The sequence below is a fragment of the Oryctolagus cuniculus genome, chromosome 19, assembly GCF_964237555.1.
Source record: "Oryctolagus cuniculus chromosome 19, mOryCun1.1, whole genome shotgun sequence".
NCBI classification, from domain to species: Eukaryota; Metazoa; Chordata; class Mammalia; order Lagomorpha; family Leporidae; genus Oryctolagus; species Oryctolagus cuniculus.
Window position 1 is genome coordinate 34215227 of NC_091450.1, and position 22689 is coordinate 34237915.

The 22689-nt window shown below is 58.5% G+C and overlaps 1 protein-coding gene across 3 annotated transcripts in view; it reads right to left on the reverse strand.

Moving 5' to 3' along the window:
* The window catches only part of RAB11FIP3 (RAB11 family interacting protein 3), a 102028-nt gene extending 87621 nt beyond the window's left edge, over positions 1 to 14407 (reverse strand). For 2 of the 3 annotated variants that reach the window (XM_008252705.3, XM_070064196.1), the window contains exon 1: positions 13351 to 14407. In XM_008252705.3, the coding sequence (XP_008250927.3) occupies positions 13351 to 14013 (663 nt within the window). In that variant the 5' untranslated portion in view covers positions 14014 to 14407. The remainder of the gene's footprint in view (positions 1 to 13350) is intronic. The other variant, XM_070064197.1, reaches the window with a different exon arrangement.
* Between the last annotated feature and the right edge of the window lie 8282 nt (positions 14408 to 22689).

Here is a 22689-nt window from a genome sequence, read left to right on the forward strand (position 1 = left end):
TCGCAGGCAGCAGCTTAACCTGCTACGCCACAGCGCCGGCCCTAGAACACTAAATCGTACGAGGCATCCTTCTCTGCTCAAACCCTTCAGCGCCTTCCAGGTGCTCCAGGAATGCAGACCAACAGCCTCCTCCAGATACAAGCTCCAGGCCCCTCAAAGCCCCTTCGCCGCGTCAGGCCTCTCCACACCAGCCTCCACCTCGAGGCTCCTTCTTCTCCCACCTTCGCCTTGCTGATTTCTACTTAGTTTCAGAACGTCAGCTCAAAAGAAAAGCATTTCCCTGGGGAAGCTCTGCTATGTAGGTCGGGCTCCCTGTTACGCAACCGGCACACCACCTCTGCCTTTCCTTGCCAGGACTTCTGATGGTCTGCGCCTACTGCAGACTGCGTGCTAACATCGCGAGGAAGGCCAGGAAGCGGGTCGGTCCTGCTAGCACTCAGTCCCCAGCACCTGGAACGGCCCAGTGAGCATCACACACACTTGCTGAGCAAAAGAGCGAGCAGCGGCGCTACAGCAGAAGAGCAGGCTCTGATTCCACAGTCCTCGGACGTAACGTGTAAGCCTGGAGCCAGCACTGCGGCGTAGAGGGTAAAGCCGCCTGCAGCGCTGGCATCCCATGGGGCGCCAGTTCAGGTCCCCACTGCTCCATTTCTGATCAAGCTCTCTGCTGTGGCCTGGGAAAACAGAGGAAGATGGCCCAAGTCCTTGGGCCCCTGCACCCACATGGGAGACCCGAAGAAACTCCTGGCTCCTGGCTTCAGACTGGCCCAGCTCCAGCCACTGCGGCCATTTGGGGAGTGAACCAGTGCATGGAAGACACCTCTCTCTCTCTCTGCCTCTGCCTCTCTGTAACTCTGTGTTTCAAATAAATAACTTTAAAAAAAAAAAAAAAAGCGACCTAGCCAGGACTCCAAGTGGCACTCTGATATGGAATGCCAACATCTCAAGTGGTGGCTTAGCCCCCTGCATCATCAGGCCATGCCTCCACTACCTACCTCAGATGCCACAGCAGGGCTTAGGATGCTAAGAAAGCACGACTAACCTTCACCCAAGAGAATGAACTCAATGTTCACAGCACAAAAACTAGATCTTGCTGCAAGTCAGGCACATGAGAAGTAACCTGTGTAGTCTGAGGTCCAGTGTGTGGCAATAGTGCTAACACAGGGCAGCATCTGCCTGACCACAGTGCAACAACATTATAGGAATCCTCTAGTTCCAAAAGTTAATTTCAGGTCAATATGGAAACGTACACACATGAACTCACTAGGAGAAAGGCTAAACCAAACCATCTGTTGACAGAATTCACAGACTGCATCCCAGCACGAGACGAGAAAGGGCAGAGTCTGCACCGTGGCCCTGCGACTCCCAGCTTGGACACGGGCACATCCGCTGTCCTCTCATGGACTAGGGAATCCAGGGAGACAAGTACACACACGCCCAGGCCTGTGAGGATGGACTGATGAGTGGGACGTGAGAACAGAGTGGGGCCTAAGTGCAGTCCAGCACGGAGACCTCACACAGGAGTCTGCCTTCATTCCTTCCCAAAAGTTCACTGGAAAAGCACCTCCAGAAACAGACACCAGCGTCAGGGAAGACGCACAGGGATGGAAAAGTGGAAACTCAGAGCCAAGAAAGTGGAGACAGGGCCAGAGTGGACACTGACAGGACCACGACCGCAGGCGCCGCACAGCTGAATTAGCGCAATGGGGCTCTGGATGCTTGACCTGGGAAATCCTCGTGAGGTCACACTTCAGACGGACCACTCCCCAGAGGGCTCAGGATACAGAGAGAGGCATGCTGGGGCCAGCGCTATGGAGCGGAAGAGTCAGCCTCTGCCTGCAGTGTCAGCATCCATGTGGACGCCGGTTCAGGTCCCAGTTGCTCCACTTCCAATCTGGCTCCCTGCTAACACACCTGGGAAAGCAGCAGCTGATGGCCCAAGTATGTGGGCCCCTGCACCCATGTGGGAGACCCCAAAGAGGCTCCTGGCTTCAGCCTGGCCCAGTCCTAACCATTGTGGCCATTTGGGGAGTGAACTAGCAGAGAGAAGATCTCTCTCTCCCCGCCCCCTTCTGTGTCTCTACCTTTAAATAAATAATAAATCTTAAAAAGAGAGAGAGAGAGAGAAATGCACCAAAAGTAGGACACCAGGCTCAGAGTAGGTATAGGGAAGCCCCTGCCTTGGGGCTTTTGGGCAACTGACACACACTGAAGCCCAGGTGGAGCGATGAAATCCTGGGCAAGGGGCTGGGAGGAGCTGCTGATGGACGTGTAGAAAACTAAACAAGAGAATATGATGTGACTGAAAACTGCAGGAAAAGGAAGCTAATTATTATGAAGGAAATTTAATCATACCCTGCTACTTACATCAGCTGTAAAAAGTATCCATAACCAAAATAAAATAAACAGGGGCCGGGGCTGGCGCTGTGGCACAGCGGGTTAAAGCCCCAGCCTGTGGCACCGGCATCCCATATGGGCGCCGGTTGGAGTCCCGGCTGCTCCACTTCTGATCCAGCTCTCTGCTGTGGCCTGGGAAAGCAGTAGAAGATGGCCCAAGTCCTTAGGCCCTGCACCCACATGGGAGACCCAGAAGAAGCTCCTGGCTCCTGGCTTTGGATCAGCTCAGCTCTGGCCATTGTGGCCATCTGGAGGATGAACCAGCAAAATGGAAGATCTCTCTCTCTCTCTCTCTCTCTCTCTCTCTCTCTCTACCTCTCTGTGTAACTCTTTCAAATAAATAAAATAAATCTTTAAAAAATGAAAATAAAGGCCGGCGCCGCGGCTCACTAGGCTAATCCTCCGCCTTGCGGCGCCGGCACACCGGGTTCTAGTCCCGGTCGGGGCGCCGGATTCTGTCCCGGTTGCCCCTCTTCCAGGCCAGCCCTCTGCTGTGGCCAGGGAGTGCAGTGGAGGATGGCCCAGGTGCTTGGGCCCTGCACCCCATGGGAGACCAGGAAAAGCACCTGGATCCTGGCTCCTGCCATCGGATCAGCGCGGTGCGCCGGCCGCAGCGCGCCGGCCGCAGCGGCCATTGGAGGGTGAACCAACGGCAAAGGAAGACCTTTCTCTCTGTCTCTCTCTCTCACTGTCCACTCTGCCTGTCAAAAAAAAAAAAAAAAAAAAAATTAAAAAACAGGGGCAGCATTTTGGTGTGGTGGGTAAAGCCGCTGCCTGTGACTCCAGCACCCCATAAAGGCACTGGTTCATGTCCCAGCTGCTCCGCTGTCAATCCAGTTCCCCAGTAATGATCTGGGAAAAGCAGCAGGAGATGGCCCAAGTGTTTGGGCAACTGCCTCCCACATGGGAGAGTGGAAGAAAATCCTGGCTTCAGCCTGGCCCAGTTGAGTCGCAGGCGCTTGGCTTTTCAATCCAGCTTCTGGGGCCAGTGATGCAGCACTGTGTGGAGAGCTGCCACCAGAGACGCTGGCCTCCCATGTGGATGCCAGTCCATGTCCCAGCTTCTCCAATCTAGCTCCCTGCCATGGCCTGGGGAAAGAGCGGAAGACGGTCTTTCAAAGAAGCAAATCCTTAAAAGAAAAAAGGCCTGAACAAGGACTTTCCTGACCACTATTTTTTTTTTTAATTTATTTTATTTGACAGGCAGAGTGGACAGTGAGAGAGACAGAGAGACAGAGAGAAAGGTCTTCCTTTTGTCGTTGGTTCACCCTCCAATGGCCGCCACGGCCGGCGCGCTGCAGCCGGCGCACCGCGCTGATCCAATGGCAGGAGCCAGGTGCTTCTCCTGGTCTCCCATGGGGTGCAGGGCCCAAGCACTTGGGGCATCCTCCACTGCCCTCCCGGGCCACAGCAGAGAGCTGGCCTGGAAGAGGGGCAACCGGGACAGAATCCGGCGCCCCGACCGGGACTAGAACCCGGTGTGCCGGCGCTGCAAGGCGGATGATTAGCCTAGTGAGCCGCGGCGCCAGCTCCTGACCATTATTAAAAGGTCACAGCAAGAAGGGGCTGCCACTGTGGAGCAGCCAGCTAAGCCAACACCTGCGAGGCCAGCACCATGCGTAAAAACCAGTTCAAGGAGTCCCAGCCGCACTAATTCTGACCCAGCTCCCTGCTAATGAGCCTTGAAAGTGGGAAGATGACCCTAGTACCAGGGCCTCTCCCACCTACATGGAAGACCTAGATGGAGCTCCAGGCTTCTGGCTTCAGCCTGGCCCAAATCCAGCTGTTGCAGCCATCTGGGGATGGAACCAGCAGACAGAAGATCTATTTCTCTCTGTTTCTCCTTCTCTTGCTCCTCTGCCTTTCAAATAAATATTTTCAAAAGCCGGGGGAAAGGTCACAGTATAAAATTAATCACATTTATATTTACTTCATTAGCAGTGAGAACTGGAAAATTTGTGGCTTATACCAAACCAAGTTCACAAACCCAATTTTGTGATACTTTATACACAAGAAAAAAGACCCTCAGGACTTTCGGCTACTCCACGTTTGATCCAGCTCCCTGCTAATGCACCTGGGAAAGCAGCAGAAGATGGCCAAGTGCTTGGGCCCCTACACCCACGTGGGAGACCTGGAAGAAGCTCCTGGCTTCGAATCAGCCCAGTTCCACCCATAACAACCACTTGGGGAGTGAACTAGTGGATGGAAGATTTCTCTTCACCCCCCTCTCCCTGCCTCCTTCTATCACTCTGCCTTTCAAATAAACAAATATATCTTTTCATGAAAAAAAAGAACTTTAGGGGCCGGCGCTATGGCATAGCAGGTAAAGCCGCCGCCTGCAGTGCCAGCATCCAATATGGGTGCCAATTCTAGTCCCAGCTGCTCCACTTCCAATCCAACTCTTTGCTGTGGCCTGGAAAAGCAGTAGAAGATGGTCCAAGGGCCAGCGCCACGGCTCACTTGGCTAATCCTCCACCTGTAGCGCTGGCACCCCGGGTTCTAGTCCCGGTCGGGGCCCCGGATTCTGTCCTGGTTACCCCTCTTCCAGGCCAGCTCTCTGCTGTGGCCAGGGAGTGCAGTGGAGGATGCCCCAAGTGCTTGGGCCCTGCACCCGCATGGGAGACCAGGAGGAAGCACCTGGCTCCTGGCTTCGGATCAGCGCAGCGCACCCGTGGTGGCCATTTGGGGAGTGAACCAACGACAAAAGGAAGACCCTTCTCTCTGTCTCTCTGTCTCTCCCTCTCTCACCGTCTAACTCTGCCTGACCGAGAAAAAAAAAAACGATCCAAGTCCTCAGGGCCCTGCACCCATATGGGAAACCCAGAAGAAGCTCCTGACTCCTTGCTTCGGATCAGTGCAGCTCAGCCGTTGTGGCCAACTGGGGAGTAAACCAGCAGATGGTTCTCTCTCTCTCTCTGCCTTTCCTTCTCTCTCTAACTCTGACTTTCAAATAAATAAATATTTAAAGAAAAAAAAAAAAAGAACGTTATCTCGGCACATCACTGATGCTGGCTCTCCTGTTTCAACCCCTGGGTTACTTCACAGCTTCAGAAATCACTGTGCCCACAGGAGGCCTTGTGCAGACACGGTACCAGTGAGAGTGCAGTGTTTTCTTTCATTCACATTTTTAAAAATATTTATTTGCAAGGCAGAGAGAGAGAAAGAGAAGTCCTCCATCCACTGGTTCACTCCCCAAATGGCCGCAATGGCCAGAGCTGGGCCAGAGGAAAGCCAGGAGCTAGGAGCTTCCTCTAGGTCTCCTACATAGTTGCAGGGGCACAAGCACGTGGGCCAACCTCCACTGCTTTCCCAGGCCCAGCAGAGAGCTGGACTGGAAGAGGAGCAGCCGGGACTCAAATCGGCACCCATATGTGATACCGGCACCACAGGCAGCAGCTTCACCCGCTACGCCCCAGCGCCAGCCCCCAAAACTTGTGTCTTCCTGCCAAAACTTTCCCCGAGAGGCAGCAGAGATGATTGAGCTGAGTTGGCTCCCTGCCACCCTCACAGGAGACCTAGACTAGGCGCCTGTCTTCAGTCCTGGGCCAGCCCCAGCTGTCATGGGCATCTGGGAAGTGAACCAGTTATGGGATCTGTTTGTAGAGTCAATCTCTCTCTCTTTCTCCTTTCTTCCTTCCTTCCCTCCCTCTCAAATTCTAAAAGAATGTTTAAAAAACACACAGGGCTGGTGCTGTGGCACAGCAGGTTAAGCCACTCCCTGCAGTACCAGTACCCCTTACCAGAGAGCCAGCTTGAGTTCCGGCTGCTCTGCTTTCTACCCAGCTCCCTGCTAATTCGCCTGGGAAAGCAGCAGGAGATGGCCTGAGAACCACGTGGGAGACCTGGACAGAGTTCAGGCTCTCAGCTTTGGCCTGGCCCAGCCACAGCAACTGTGGCCACTGGGGGAATGAGTCAATGGACAGAAGCGTGTGTGTGCTCTGTCTCTGTCTCTCTGTCATTCTACCCTCAAATAAATAAAAATCAGTAACAGGGGCCAGTGGCATAGTGGGTAATGCTGCCAACCATGACTCCAGCATCCCATATGGGCGCTGGTTCATGTCCCAGCTGCTCCACTTCCAACCCAGCTCTCTGCTAATGTGCCTGGGAAAGCAGCAAAGGATGGCCCGAGTGCTTGGGCCTCTGCATCCACATGGGAGACCTGGAAGAAGCTCCCGGCTCCTTGCTTAGGCCTGCACAATGTGGCCATTTGAGCGGTGAACCAGTTGATGGAAGACACCTCTCTCTGTCTCTCCCTCTCTCTAACTCTGCCTTTCAAATAAGTAAAATAAATCTTAAAAAATTAATAATAGGGGACCGGTGCCGCAGCTCAATAGGCTAATCCTCCACCTGTGGCGCCAGCACACCGGGTTCTAGTCCCGGTCGGGGCGCCAGATTCTGTCCCGGTTGCCCCTCTTCCAGGCCAGCTCTCTGCTGTGGCCCGGGAGGGCAGTGGAGGATGGCCCAAGTGCTTGTGCCCTGCACCCGCATGGGAGACCAGGAGGAAGCACCTGGCTCCTGGCTTCGGACCAGCGCGGTGCGCCGGCCACAGAGAGCTGGCTGCAGCAGCCATTGGAGGGTGAACCAATGGTAAAGGAAGACCTTTCTCTCAGTCTCTCTCACTGTCCATTCTGCCTGTAAAAAAAAAAAAAAAAAATAAATTAATAATAGTAAGTAAACAAATAAAAAGAGGCAGTGTCATGGTGTAACAGCTTTGTATCCTGGCTGCTCCACTTCTGATCCAGTTTCCTGCTAATGGTCTGGGAAAAGCAGAAGATGGTCCAAGTGTCTGGGCCCCTGCCACCCATGTGGGAGACCCAGATGAAGCTCCTGGCTTCGGCCTGGCCCAGCACTGGCAGTTGCAGCCATCTAGGGAGTGAACCAGTGGATGGAAACCCTCTCTGTCTCTCCCTCTGTAACTTTCAAAATAGATAAATAAAATTTTTAAAGATTTTTATTTATGTATTTGAGAGGTAGAGTTACAGACAGTGAGAGGGAGAGACAGAAAGGTCTTCCTTTCATTGGTCAACTCCCCAAATGGCCACAACAGCTGGAGCTACGCTGATCAGAAGTCAGGAGCCAGGAGCTTCTTCCCAGTCTCCCACACAGGTGCGGGGGCCCAAAGACTTGGGCCATCTTCTACTGCTTTCCCAGGCCATAGCAGAGAGCTGGATTGGAAGAGGGGCAGCCGGGACTAGAACTGGCACCCACGTAGGCTACCGGCGCCACAGGCAGAAGGTTAACCTACTGCACCACAGCACTGGCCCCAATAAATAAATTTTAACACAAACAAAAGTAAATTGTAGACATCATGAAACGTCCCTAAATCCTTCTGGGATATATTTCTGAGGAACCAGGGCCACCCTCCTACCTAATCACAGCACCATGACGACACCCAGGAGACTTGAGTTGACGTCACAGAATACTGCACCGAGGTTCAAGTTTTTCTAATGGTCCAGACAATGTCCTTTACAGTTTTGCTAATCCTGGCCTGGGTATCTGGATTCCTGCCACCCATGTGGGAGACCTAGATGAATTCCTGGCTCCTGGCTTCAGCATGTCCCAGCCTCAGCTGTAGCAGACATGTGGGAAGTGAACAGGCAGATGGAAGATCTCTCTCTGCCTGTCTCTGGTGTGTCTCCACTTTTCAAATAAATAAAGTAAATTTTTTAAATATGAAAGAAAAAGAAATATATCCTGTCCTGCAATCCCTTAAAATTTATTTTACAGGGCCAGCGCTGTGGCATAGAGGGTAAAGCCACCACCTGCAGTGCCAGCATCCCATGTGTGGGCATCAGTCCGAGTCCCAGCTGCTCCACTTCCTATCCAGCTCTCTGCTATGGCCTGGGAAAGCAGTAGAAGAAGGCCCAGGTCCTTGGGCCCTGCACCCATGTGGGAGACTCAGAAGAAGCTCCTGGCTCCTGGATTTGGACTGACACAGCTCCAGCCGTTGCAGCCATCTGGGGAGTGAACCAGCAGATGGAAGACCTCTCTCTCTCTCCCTCTCTGCCTCTCCTTCTCTCTCTGTGTAACTGACTTTCAAATAAATCAATCTTTAAGAAATTTTTATTTGACGATCTTTGCTTTACAATGGGTTGGTGGCAGTAACTACAAAAGCACCAGTCCCATCTACATGAAGGGGTCATAGCAATGATGAATCTTCAGAGACTGTTCGGGACTAAAAATAACCTAGTCAACTTCACACCTCACGCTGGACGCATCTGGCTATACGTCCGTATTTCAATACGATACAACCAAACAACTTCACTACAGCCCTCCTCCTCCTCTCGTCAGCTGACTCCGGCCAACACAGCACTGTATTCTATTACACCACACCTGATCTATCACCAGGTGATGCAAGGAGATCCAAGCACACAGGACACTGGCAAAGAAAGCACACAAAAGCTACCACAGCATAAATGGGAGCTGCTTCTATTAAAAATTCAGATAACCCATTTAAATAATTTAAAACGCCACCTTCGTGAGCAGAGTATATAAAGACACTGAACCTCCTACATTGAAAGCTGGACAAAAACCAAGATAATCAAGTTGCCACCATCAAGGACAGTAGCGTGACTATCACAAGTCTCTCAGTATTTCGAAACATCCAGGTATAAAGTGCAACAAACCTGTGGTCTTTACTGCTGTCATCCAGCTTATCTGAACCGGTCCTACAGTTTTTAGAAAACTATGACTATTTTGAAAAGAATGCTCATTTCTTAGAGATACATGCTGAAACACTGAGGAAATGCTGTACCAGGTATCTAACCTGGGGTCAGGAGCGGAGAGCTCCCGGGAGCACAGGGCAGACTGCAGACGTCCAGTGATGGCCACAAAGGGTCATGGGACCAACTGTCCACATCGGTGTGTGCTCCAGACTTGCCTTTTAGAGTTTAAAATATTCATTATGAGGTGGAGAGCTTCATTCTGCTCTCCACTATCCACTCTCTGCTCCTCTGGAATGTACTCCGACACGGACTAGGGAAGCCAGCCTGAGGCACCGTAAAGGCCACCAAAGCTTACACAAAACGCACAGCAACCTCTCATTACCCAGGGAATTATCTGCTCCAAAATAGCAACGCAGCACAGAGCAGCCCGGAGCCCCGCTCCTCCGGCACTGGGAGCCAGTCAGGCCCAGACCCCAGCTCCCCTACAACCAGCCCGGAGCCCCACTCCTCCGGCACTGGGAGCCAGTCAGGCCCAGACCCCAGCTCCCCTACAACCAGCCCGGAGCCCCACTCCTCCGGCACTGGGAGCCAGTCAGGCCCAGACCCCAGCTCCCCTACAACCAGCCCGGAGCCCCACTCCTCCGGCACTGGGAGCCAGTCAGGCCCAGACCCCAGCTCCCCTACAACCAGCCCAGAGCCCCGCTCCTCCGGCACTGGGAGCCAGTCAGGCCCAGACCCCAGCTCCCCTACAACACTGCTTCCTCCTGAGCGTCCGGGAGGGCAACGCCCCAGGAAATCCCCCTCCACCCTGCTCCCCAGCACACCCTGAGATCCCGGCCTTGTCCCTGAACTTCAAATTCCACCAGGAGCTGTGAATGCAAAGAATTCTGACTCATTTCTCCTTCGTGATGACAAGAAACCCAGCCCCAAACGGCAGTCCAGGGTCTCTCCCACTGTGGTCACTGGGAGGTTCCTCAAAGGTTAACAATGAAACCTTGCAGGAAAGCTGTCACTCCGGGAGAGTCACTGAAGGTTCATGAGACTAAAGATCTGGCTCTACCTGGATTCCAGCACTATCTGTGATGCCTTGGGGAAGTTACTAAACCTTCTGGGCTTCCGGTTCTTACTGGAAAGTGGGAGCGAATCCTACTTGCCTAGGCACCACCTCTAAGAACTGCGGTGACGACCACTGGAACCCCAGTGAGCTTCCCACCAGCTTCTAAATTTAGCACTACAGTTAAGTAAAGGACAAACGCAGCACCCCCCTACCACCACCCGTCTAAGAAGCCAGACTGCACAGGAGGAGATACGCTGCGCCGTTAGAACCTGAATCACGGGCTGGTGTCGTGGCCCAGAGGTCAAGGGGCCGGTGTTGTGGCCCAGAGGTCAAGGGGCCGGTGTGGTGGCCCAGAAGTCAAGGGGCCGGTGTCATGGCCCAGAGGTCAAGGGGCTGGTGTGGTGGCCCAGAGGTCAAGGGGCCGGTGTTGTGGCCCAGAGGTCAAGGGCTGGTGTGGCCCAGAGGTCTAGGGGCCGGTGTGGTGGCCCAGAGGTCAAGGGGCTGCTGTGGTGGCCCAGAGGTCAAGGGGCCGGTGTGGCCCAGAGGTCAAGGGGCTGGTGTGGTGGCCCAGAGGTCAAGGGGCTGGTGTGGTGGCCCAGAAGTCAAGGGGCCGGTGTGGTGACCCAGAGGTCAAGGGGCCGGTGTGGTGGCCCAGAGGTCAAGGGGCCGGTGTGGTGGCCCAGAGGTCAAGGGCTGGTGTGGCCCAGAGGTCAAGGAGCCGGTGTGGTGGCCCAGAGGTCAAGGGGCTGGTGTGGTGGCCCAGAGGTCAAGGGGCCGGTGTTGTGGCCCAGAGGTCAAGGGGCCGGTGTTGTGGCCCAGAGGTCAAGGGCTGGTGTGGCCCAGAGGTCTAGGGGCCGGTGTGGTGGCCCAGAGGTCAAGGGGCCGGTGTGGTGGCCCAGAGGTCAAGGGCTGGTGTGGCCCAGAGGTCAAGGAGCCGGTGTGGTGGCCCAGAGGTCAAGGAGCCGGTGTGGCCCAGAGGTCAAGGGCTGGTGTGGCCCAGAGGTCAAGGGCTGGTGTGGCCCAGAGGTCAAGGGCTGGTGTGGCCCAGAGGTCAAGGGCTGGTGTGGCCCAGAGGTCTAGGGGCCGGTGTGGTGGCCCAGAGGTCAAGGGGCTGCTGTGGTGGCCCAGAGGTCAAGGGGCCGGTGTGGTGGCCCAGAGGTCAAGCGGCCAGTGTCATGGCCCAGAGGTCAAGGGGCCAGTGTGGTGGCCCAGAGGTCAAGGGGCCGGTGTGGCCCAGAGGTCAAGGGGCTGGTGTGGTGGCCCAGAGGTCAAGGGGCCGGTGTTGTGGCCCAGAGGTCAAGGGCTGGTGTGGCCCAGAGGTCTAGGGGCCGGTGTGGTGGCCCAGAGGTCAAGGGGCTGCTGTGGTGGCCCAGAGGTCAAGGGGCCGGTGTGGCCCAGAGGTCAAGGGGCTGGTGTGGTGGCCCAGAGGTCAAGGGGCTGGTGTGGTGGCCCAGAAGTCAAGGGGCCGGTGTGGTGACCCAGAGGTCAAGGGGCCGGTGTGGTGGCCCAGAGGTCAAGGGGCCGGTGTGGTGGCCCAGAGGTCAAGGGCTGGTGTGGCCCAGAGGTCAAGGAGCCGGTGTGGTGGCCCAGAGGTCAAGGAGCCGGTGTGGCCCAGAGGTCAAGGGCTGGTGTGGCCCAGAGGTCAAGGGGCCGGTGTGGCCCAGAGGTCAAGGGCTGGTGTGGCCCAGAGGTCTAGGGGCCGGTGTGGTGGCCCAGAGGTCAAGGGGCTGCTGTGGTGGCCCAGAGGTCAAGGGGCCGGTGTGGTGGCCCAGAGGTCAAGCGGCCAGTGTCATGGCCCAGAGGTCAAGGGGCCAGTGTGGTCGCCCAGAGGTCAAGGGGCCGGTGTGGCCCAGAGGTCAAGGGCTGGTGTGGCCCAGAGGTCTAGGGGCCGGTGTGGTGGCCCAGAGGTCAAGGGGCTGCTGTGGTGGCCCAGAGGTCAAGGGGCCGGTGTGGTGGCCCAGAGGTCAAGGGGCTGCTGTGGCCCAGAGGTCAAGGGGCCGGTGTGGTGGCCCAGAGGTCAAGGGGCCACAGCAGCACCAGCATCCTGCACGAAAGCGCCAGTCTGAGGCCTGACTACTCTCCTATCCAGCTTCCTCCCAGCATTCCTGAGAAGGCAGCGAGATGGCGTGAGTCCTAGGGCCCCTGCCGCCCACGTGGGAAACCCAGATGGAGTTCCAGGCTCCCTGCTTCAGCCTGGCCCAGCCCCAGCCTTTGCCGCCATTTAGGGAGTGAACCAGCCAATGGGATATCTCCCCCATCTCCCCCACCCCGTGTGTGTATTTATCTACCTTTCAAATAAATAAATCTTGGGAAAAAAAAAAAAAAAAAGGACCTGAAGCAGCAGTCCCAATCAGGCCAGCTCCGGAGGACTCCTGTCGCCGCCTCTGCCCATCAGAGGAGGCAGGCCCACCCTGACAGCGCCGCCCAAGCACGAGGCACTCCACTGACCCAACACGGAGGGGTGCTCAGCAGGTGCCCGGACATCGTCCATGCTGTGAACCCAGCAAGGGCCCCAGGTCTGCATACCAACTGATGGGCACAGCAGGCTCCACTCTACCTGCTTTGAAAACCCTCTAGGCATAAACGCGCGCGTATGTGCGTGAACACTCACTCCACGAAAGTCTATTCCTGAGAAGTCAAGGAACACAAAAGGTAGCAGACGGACGCTAGAGGTTCCCCACCGGTAAGCAAAGTACGCACATGGATAATCATGATTTCCCTGGCTGTCCGCGCACACACAGCACGGGGGCATCTTCACCTAACTTCAGCAAGTGACCTTCCGGGGTCGGCGCGGGCCCGGGCACTGCCCCGTGCACTCCATCCGTCCGCCTGCGCGTCCCACCCGTGCCAGACGGCGCCTCCGTCAGCTCCAGGCTCATTCTCACCTCCTGCCCGCAGGAGGCACAGAACCCAACACTTCACCCCCAAGGAGCTGCCACAGCGTTCCCCGGCCACAGACAAAGAAGGAATCTCCGCAGAACCTAACCCAACCACACACAGCCAAGCAACTGCGCTCACAAGGGGCGTCCCCCAGGAGGGTCTCAAGGGGCAAGGGGGCTCCGGCCACGCCTCGGGCGGCCTGGGGCAGGACGCTACGCCGGGAGCTGGCCTTGGGACGCGGCCCTGGGCAGGACAGGGAGGCGGGGGCCTCCCGGGAAACCCCACCAGGAGCCCAGGGCGGAGCGGTGGATCAGAGAACGCAGAACCCCCGGGCCTACCCGTGCCGCTCACCTGCTCGGCCCCGTAGGCCGTAGCGAACTGGACGAAGTCCTCGATGCGAACGAAGCCGTCCCCATCCCCGTCCAGGGCGTCGAACACCGCTCGCAGGCGGGGGCCGTCCTCCGGACACCCCGCGGGCTCGCCAGGAAGGGGCTGCTCCGGGGATGCCCGACCCTCCTCCGGCGCCAGCTCGTCCACGGCAGGCGAAGGGAAGGCGGGGAACAGGTCGGCCGCATCCCGCACACCGAAGCTGAGAGCCGGAGCCTGCACGCAGAAAGACGGGCTCTCCGGGCACGGCGGGAGACCACAGTCCTCCGGGCCTTTGGTCCAGGAGAAAGGCGGGTCGGGGTCCGGGGATGCCACCTCGGAACGCGGGTCGGGCTCCGGGGATGCCACCTCGGAACGCGGGTCGGGCTCCGGGGATGCCACCTCGGAACGCGGGTCGGGCTCCGGGGATGCCACCTCGGAACGCGGGTCGGGCTCCGGGCAGGCGGCCTGGCGGGCCCCGGCGTCCGCATCCTGCCCCCGCGCACCGCGGCTGGGCGGCCCGGTGTCCTGAGGGTCCTCCAGCCCCGGGGCCGGCTCATCGCACTCCGAGGGACCCGGGGCCGGCCCGGCGGACGCGCCCGGCTCCGAGTCGGGGCCCGGAGGGGAGGCCGGCCGGCCCGGCTCCATGTTGCGGGGCGCGCCCCCGGCCCCGGCGCGGGCCCGCGAGGCTAGTGGTACGGCGGGCGGCGCGGGCGGCAGACAAAGGCGCTCAGGGCGCGGCGGCGGGCGCGGGCATCCCCGCGGCGGCGCGGGCGGGCGCGCGCGGGGCGCCCGGGCTGCTCCGGCTGGCACTCGGGCCCTGCTCCGCCCTCGCCCATCTTCGCCCCGCGCCTCAGCGGCCCTCGGCCCGGCGGCGCGGAGGGCGCGGGCCCATGGCGGCGGGCGCGGCACCACCCGCGGAGGACGCCGAGAGCCCGGCAGCTGGCGCCGGGCGCGGGGCGCGCGAGGCGAGGACCCGAGGCGGCGCCGGCTGAGGAGGATGCGGCGCCCGGGGTACCCGAGGAGCGAACGCCGCGGCCGCCGCCCGGCCCCGCCCTCCGTCGGCCTGACGTCAGCACGCCGGGCGCCGGCCGGCCCCGCCCCCCGGCTTTCTATAAATAGGGGCGCCAGGGGGCGGCGGCCGGGGCCGCGGCGGTGTTCGCGGGGTTTCGCCGTCGGTGGTTGTTTCGGCCTTTTCGGCGACTCCGGCCCAGCTTTTCTGGGCCTCGGGCGCCGGCAGCTTGCGTGTTGGGCGGCTGCGGGTGCCGGCGTGAAGTCACCAGCGCGGGGCGCGCGAGGACGGGCCTCGAACCTGTGCGCGCCGCACACCCACGCGCGGTGGCGACGTGGAGGGAGCTGCGCCAGCGGGGGGTGAGCGTCAAACGCCGCGCGCGGGTTGCACGGAGGCTGAGTCCTCACGCACCGCGGGCCGGCGTGACGGGTGCGGAGCTGCGGCCTTCGGCTGGAGCCGTGGGGGCGCGGCGTGTCCGGCGTCCCTGTCCGCAGACGCCCCGGGGCAGTGTGTGGCGGGGAGAGCGGGCCCCTGGAGAACCAGAGCGCGCCCTGGGGAGAAAGAGGAGGGGTCGCCGCTGCTCCGGGCTCGGCCAGAACCCCCCGCCCCGGGCCGCACACAGTGTGCAGAGCCGCCTTGCTGCGTGGAGATGGAAGCGGAGAGACCGGCGTCCCCGCTCAGAGCCCGGAAGGCTGGGGATCTGGGTGCTCCCCAGTTGCCTGCAGCAGCCAGGCCTCGGCTGGGCCAGCGCCGCATTCAACCTGGACGCGCTTGCCGGAGCCGGCGCTGCCACGCGGGCCCCACGGCCCAGTGCCCACCCGGAGGCTCTTTCCTGCCGCTGTGCCAGCGCTAGCACCAGGCCAGGGCAGCAGGCCTTCCCCCGCGGGCCAGCCGTTCAGACCCAGGGCTGCCCAGCGACAGACCTGCTGCCCTCCGGACCGCCCCGACCCTGGAGGAAGGGAGGGCAGATCCCAGCTGCCGATGTCCGTGGAAGTGACCGGAAGGTGTTTGCGCCCAGCGGGTTGGAGCTCAGCCAGCCCGTGGGTCACCTTGTTCCCTTCCTTGGGGACCTTTGGCCTGGGGGGGGGGGGAGCTGAGGCCAGGCTGGTGGCACAGCCAACAGGGGGGGAAACAGTGAGGCGGGAGACCTCAAAGGGGGCAGGGGGTCCAGGACAGGCCAGCTGGATTTGCTCAAACCACGGAGGTTGTAGCAGACTGCATTGGACTCTCCCTGCTCGTGCGCATTGGCCGTGGTGTCTGGGTCGCACTCAGCGGCTGCTGCTGTTGACGCCTGGAGCCCAGTGTGCTCGGCCAGTGGCGGCCCTTTCTTCCTTTTCCATGGCTCTCCTGCCCCTGAAGTGTTGGATGTTACAAGAATCTGAAGATGATCTCTCAGTGAACTGTGGATGTCCTTAGACATTGAATAGAAATCTTACCGTTTTATTTGAAAAGCAGAGAGAGGGAGAAGGGTGAGGGGAGTTTCCAGGCTCCTGGTTCAAGTCCCAGCCGCTCCACTTGTGATCGAGCGCCCTGTGCTGATGGAACTGGGAGAGCAGTGCAGGGCGGCTCTCGTGCTGGGCCCTGCACCCACATGGGACTTCGGCAGCCACTTGGGAAGTGAACCAGCAGATGGAAGCTCCCCTCTGTATCTCCTCCCGCCGCAACTGCCTTCCAAATGAACAGATCTTTTTTTTTTTTTTTTTTTTTTTTTTTTTTTTTTTTTTTTTTTGACAGATTGAACAGTGAGAGACAGAGGGAAAGGTCTTCCTTTTTCCATTGGTTCGCCCCCCAATGGTCGCTGCAGCCGGCGCACCGCGCTGATCCGAAGCCAGGAGCCAGGTGCTTCTCCTGGTCTCCATGCGGGTGCAGGGCCCAAGCACTTGGGCCATCCTCCACTGCACTCCCAGGCCACAGCAGAGAGCTGGCCTGGAAGAGGGGCAACCGGGACAGAATCCGGCACCCTGGCCGGGACTAGAACCTGCTGTGCCGGAGCCCAACAAATCTTACCAACAACAGCAAAGTAGCCAGGAACTCCCACGTGGCTTAACTACCTAGGCCAGAGCCAGGAGCTGGGAACTTCATCCAGGTCTCCTGTAGGTGGCAAAGGACTCAAGCACGTAGGCTATCTGCTGCCCTCCCAGGCACACTAGCAGGAAGCTAGACCTGAAGTGGAGCAACCAGGCCTCAAACCAGCACCCATAAGGGATGCTGGAATCTCATGGTGGCTTAACCTAAGTGCCCACCGTGGCCTGAACTAGGCAGAAACAAGCTGGAAGCCAGGAGCTTCACGGGTGGCAGGAACCCGCTTACTGGCTCACCACTGCTTCCCGGGGTCTGGATTAGCAGGAGGCTGGTGTCAAGCGTACAGGTGATAATCAAACCCAGATACTCTGCTGTGGATGCAGACATCTTGTTACTTTTTAAGGTTTATTCATTTTATTTAAAAGAATTACAGAAGGGAGAGACAGAGTGAGAGATCTTACATCTACTGGTTCACTCCCCAAGTGTCTGCAACAGCCAGGACTGGGCGAAGCCAGGAGCTTCCTCCCGGTCTCCCACACGGGTGGCAGGGGCCTAGGGACTCGGCCATCTTCTGCTTTCCCAGGCCATCAGCAGGCAGCTGGATCAGAAGTGGAGCAGCGGGAAATTGGACCGGTGCCCACATGGGGTGCAGGCGTTGTAGCCAGCAACTTGACCCACTGCCGCAGCACAGCCCCAAGGAGGCAGGCATCCTAATTGGCATCTTCACCATTAGGCCAGATGCCTGGCCCAGCTGGTTCAAGTATTTGGCAGTAACCTGTGTTCCTCTGAGTGTGGAGGAAGGGGCCTAGACACAGGAGCAAAGCAGGTGTGTGAAGCAGCCCTTCCCAGGGAGGCTCCCAGGAGTGCCGCGGCAGGGCCTCCCTCGTCCAGCTTTGTGGGCGCCTTGCAGCTAGAAGCTCAGTCCACACACTTCGGGGCAGGTGGCCAGCGTACCCTGGGGAGGCTGAGCAGGGGGAGGGCTGGCCCTGTGCTGCCGGAGCCTGTGCTGGGGCCAGCGTACCCTGGGGAGGCTGAGCAGGGGGAGGGCTGGCCCTGTGCTGCCGGAGCCTGTGCTGGGGCCAGCGTACCCTGGGGAGGCTGAGCAGGGGGAGGGCTGGCCCTGTGCTGCCGGAGCCTGTGCTGGGGCCTCAGTTTGAAGCGGCAGGGCAACCAAGCAGCCTGGAAATGCGCACCTGAGAAAGGGGGCTCTCAGGCCCAACACCTCTTCCTACAGTTCTCACCTTTGGGTTTTGTTTTGTTTTTTTGTTTTTTTGTTTGTGGTTTGTTTTTGACAGGCAGAGTTAGACAGTGAGAGAGAGACAGAGAGAAAGGTCTTCCTTTTCCATTGGTTCACCCCCCAAATGGCTGCTACAGCCAGCGCGCTGTGGCTGGTGCTCTGTGCCGATCCGAAGCCAGGAGCCAGGCGCCCCCTCCCGGTCTCCCATGTGGGTGCAGGCACCCAAGCACTTGGGCCATCCTCCACTGCACTCCCGGGCCACAGCAGAGAGCTGGACTGGAAGAGGAGCAACCGGGACAGAATCTGGCGCCCCGACCGGGACTAGAACTCAGGTGCAGGTGCCGCAGGTGGAGGATTAGCCTAGTGAGCCTCGGCACCAGCTACAGTTCTCACCTTTTGACAGGTGTCCCCTCCTCACGGGGCCTCTTCTCCCACACAGGAGCCCCTGTGTCTGGCCACATCCTCCAGGGCCTGAGTGTCCACCCTGAATGGACAGCCTCCTTCATCCGTGTTGAAAACACCAGCAGAGGGCGTTCAAAACCACATTCCTCCCAGACCACCACTGCAGAACCAGTGAGCCCAGTGAGTGGAGGGCCCCTGTGCAGAAGGTCATAAGACTCGGGGGGTGGGGGTGGGTGCACTGGTGGAGTGCCCTCCCAGGTCCAGCGCCCTGTGCAGTGCACCCTGGAGGCAGCAGGTGTTGGCACAAGTGCTTGGGAGACCTGGATTGAGCTGGTTCCTGGCTTCCACCTGACCCAGCCCCAGCTGTTGCTGGCATCTGGGCCTGAGCCAGAGGGTGGGAGCTCCCTCCCTGTTTGTCTAGCTCCGACTGCCTACTTTTTTTTTTTTTTTTTTTTTGGACAGGTAGAGATTACAGACAGTGAGAGAGAGACAGAGAAAGGTCTTCCTTTCATTGGTTCACTCCCCAAATGGCTGCTATGGCCAGCACCGCGCTGATCCGATGGCAGGAGCCAGGTGCTTCTCCTGGTCTCCCATGGGGTGCAGGGCTCAAGCACCTGGGCCATCCTCCACTGCACTCCCTGGCCACAGCAGAGAGCTGGCCTGGAAGAGGGGCAACCGGGACAGAATCCGGCGCCCCGACCGGGACTAGAACCCGGTGTGCCGGCACCACAGGCAGAGGATTAGCCTAGTGAGCCGCGGCACCGGCCTGACTTCCTACTTTTCAAAAAAAATCTTCAAGCCAGACAGAAAAGAGAACATGTTGTATGATTATGTGGAATTCTGGGGAGTGCAGAGGGACCCGTAGTGACAGCACCACGTGGTCCCGTGAGGCTGAGGAGTTGGGGACGGGGGAGGGAGTCCTACCAGGGCTGGGACCGATTGTCAAGCAGTGCTGATGGGTTCTCAGCGCTAGACACATGTCAGTCAGATGTTCTGCCCATGAACAGCTTATCCTGTATCAGTTGTCATGGATACAGCAGGATTTGTCTCCCCGGAATGGGAAGCATGGAGATGCCCAAGTTTCGTGTTGTTGATTAAGGTGGAGGCTGCATGCAATGGTGTCTGGTCCTGGGCCTGAGGGGAGGTGTTTAGGCCACGACGGGGTGGCTGCCTATTTGAGTTCCGTTTTTGCTTGGCTGCTGAGTCCCACCTCCGTCGGGCACAGGCTGCAGGGACCCTGGTCCTGTATCCCCACTGCTGAGTCCCACCTCCGTCGGGCACAGGCTGCAGGGACCCTGGTCCTGTATCCCCACTGTGAGCTCCTACTGAGTCCCACCTCCGTCGGGCACAGGCTGCAGGGACCCTGGTCCTGTATCCCCACTGTGAGCTCCTGTTGGCTCTTTTACCTCAAGTAGCAAAAGCAGACCCATACATTAATTATACCTAATTCAGCTGTAAGAAAAAACTGCCAAGCTTTTTTAAAATTTGTTATTTATTTGAAAGAGTTACGTAGAGAGAGAAAGATCTTCCAACGGCTGGTTCTCTCCCCAAATGACCACAACAGCCAGGGCTGGGCCAGGTGAAAACCAGGTGCCAAGAGCTTCATCCGGGTCTCCCACATGGGTGCAGGGGCCCAAGTATTGGGCCATCTTCTGCTGCTTTCCCAGGCCATCAGCAGGGATCTGGAGTGGAAGTGGAGCAGCTGGCACTTAAACAGGCACCCATATGGGATGCCAGCATCACAGGTTTTACCCACTATGCCAGAATGCTGGCCCATGCCAAGTATTTTTAATTTATAATTTTGAAAACGAGACTGACGTTTCCTATTCAATAGGTACACTTACAGGAAAGTCAGTGGCTGCAGCACAGAGCCCCACATGTGTTTACTGATATTTTATTCAGCGGGGAAGGATTTTTTTTCTCACCTTCAAATTTGGGAAAATGCATTTCTCAGAGTAAAAATAGAACACGGGTTTGTAAGGCCTTTCGTTCCTCTGACTCAGCCCAAGGTTTGGATGACTTTCTTTTTTTAGCATTTCACTCTCAGCACCTGCCTCGTCTCCCAGTGGTGGCGGTCTCTCCAGCGCCCCCCAGGCCCTGCGCTCCCCCCCACCAGCCCCAAAAGGGAAGACAGATCTGACTCCTGTCACTCCCTTCCCACTGGGCAAACATGTCCAAGTCACTTGCAGAGTGATTCTCCATATTTCTTTTGTTTTTTAAATATTTATTTATTTATTTATTTGAAAGAGTTACAGACGAGAGAGAAAAGGAAAGAGAGAGAAATCTTCCGTATGCTGGTTCACTCCCCAAACGGCCGCAACAGCGGGGGCTGGGCCAGGCCGAAGCCAGGAGCCAGGGCTTTCATGCCCATCTCCCATGGGGGTGCAGGGGCCCAAGCACTAGGGCCATCTCCCACTGATTTTCCAAGCGCATTTTAGCAGGGAGCTGGATCAGAGGTGGAGCAGATGGGACTCAAACCGGCGCCCATATGGGCTGCCAGCACTGCAGACGGCAGCTTAACCTGCTGTGCCACAGCGCCGGCCCCATTCTCCGTATTTCTGACAGTGTTTCTCACGACATCTTTGGGCGCTGTCTACTGTCTCCTAGCTTTCCTGTGGGCTCCCCAGCTCCCTGGGACTCGGATCTCTGGGCTGGAGTCCCGCTCTGCTGTTGGTCCAGCTTCCTGCCAGCGTGCCTGTGCAGCAGATGGCCTGCATGGGAGACCGGGAAGAATTCTGAGCTCCCGGCTGCGGCCTGGCCAGCCCTGGCAGTGTGGCCATTTGCGGAGTGAATTAGCAGATGAAGGTTCTTTCTCTAATTCTCCATTTCAAATCAATAAACCTTTAAAAACTAATTTGAGAGGTAGAGACAGAGTGAGCGCCCATTCCACTGGCTTACTCCCCAGATGCCTGCGACAGCCAGAACCAGGCTGGGTCAGGCCGAGCGGGAACTCCATCCAGGTCTCCCGCGTGGGTGGCAGGGGTCCGAGTGCCTGAGGCCTCACTGCGCCCAGGGCTGCGTGGAGGGAGCTGGAGGCAGCAGAGAGCGGGGGATGACAGGCACTGGGAGCGCAGCTGTCCCCGCGTCCGCATCACCCGCCCAGAGGGAGAGACTGCTGCTTTGAATCGCACAGCCCAGTTCTTTGCCACCAGAGCCCGGCGGGACCGACGGCACTGCCGGCCTCTCTGCACACACCTGGCCCTTCTGCTCTCCTGTCTTCCCCGGCCTCGGCGCTGGGCAGATGGCACCCGCTGGGCGCACCTGCAACCACAGAGCCCACAGCGGCCATTCTAGGCCTGCAGGCCAGCATCCTGGGCCAGTGGCTGTGCCAGAGCAAAGCAGTTTTTTGCAGCCAGGTACGGTGCAGGGGAGCAGGTATCTTCACTGTGTGTGTGCAGCAGGCGGCGGCTGCCTGGGGACCTGCTTCCAGCACGCCAGTGAGTCTCGCCAGGTGGCCTTCACTTATTTTCTTATTTATCTATTTATTTCTCTTACCCAAGCCCCATTACGGGGCAGTGTTCCCACCGTCTTCAGAGGCAGCAGAGCCTTGTCATGGCTGGCAGGCAAGCCCGGGGCCACTTCCCCGGGAGAACAGCAGGGCTGGTCCACAGCCCGTCTCTGGCGCTTCCACAGATCTCAGCGCCACCTCCGCCTCCCTCCCACGGCGCCTGGCAACTGTTTCCAAGGTTCGGGACTTTTCCGTTTGCGTCCTCAGCTGGTGGCCGTGGCCCCACCACTCTGGTCTGTGAGCTTTACACAGCAGCTGGGTGCTCCGCTGGGATGACCCTGGGGTCTCACGCACCTGCTGGGCTGCGAGCTGAAGGGTCTCAAGCGCACTGAGTGCTGCACCGGCTGACGGAACCGCGAGCAAAGTGCCAGCTCCTCGCAGAGCGGGGCCTCGCCCCATGCTGCTCGCCGGGGCTCGGCTCGGGATCAGTCAGGAGCTCACAGGCCATCACTGGCCCGGGCAGGCCTGGTGACCTGGGGTCCTCAAACAGGGAGAGCAGGTTTTCCCTGGAGCACCAAGACCCAGGCTGCTAACTCCTGTCGCTTTGAGGAGGATACACAGGAAACTGAGGGAATAAACAGGGCGTCTTCCCAAAAGCACCCCTGGCTTTCTGGTTCATTCCAGGGGTGCACTGCTCAAAAGAGGCTTTGCCCAGGGCTGCAGCCTCTCCTGGGGGGGCCCAACCCCCTCACCAGCTGCACAGGGAACCAGGGCGTTTCTGTCGGCAAGGGAAGCTGGGGAGGGCAGGAGTCAGGCTCCAGGATGACTTTCTAGCGAAGCCTCTGCCAGCACCAGCCCTCAGGGCGGAAGTAGGCAGGAGCCAGTGACAGAGCTGTGGACGGCTCAGAGGGTTCCCAAACCTCTCAGGTCTGAGCCCTGGGTCGCTCTGGCCCCGCGTCCCAGACGCAGGACAGCCCCGCAGGCACACTGGTGTGGTGTCTCAGAGAGCCACTCACGTTTGTGTTCCTGTTGCTTTGTTCTGAATTCTTATTTATTCGGGTGGCAGAGAGCTCCCCATTAACTGATCCACTCCCCAAGTGCCCACAGTGGCAAGACACAGCTAGGGGCCAGAGGCAGGAGCCACGAAGTCAGTGCAGGTCCCCATGAGGGGCAGGGACCGATCGCCGGAGGTCTCACCACTGC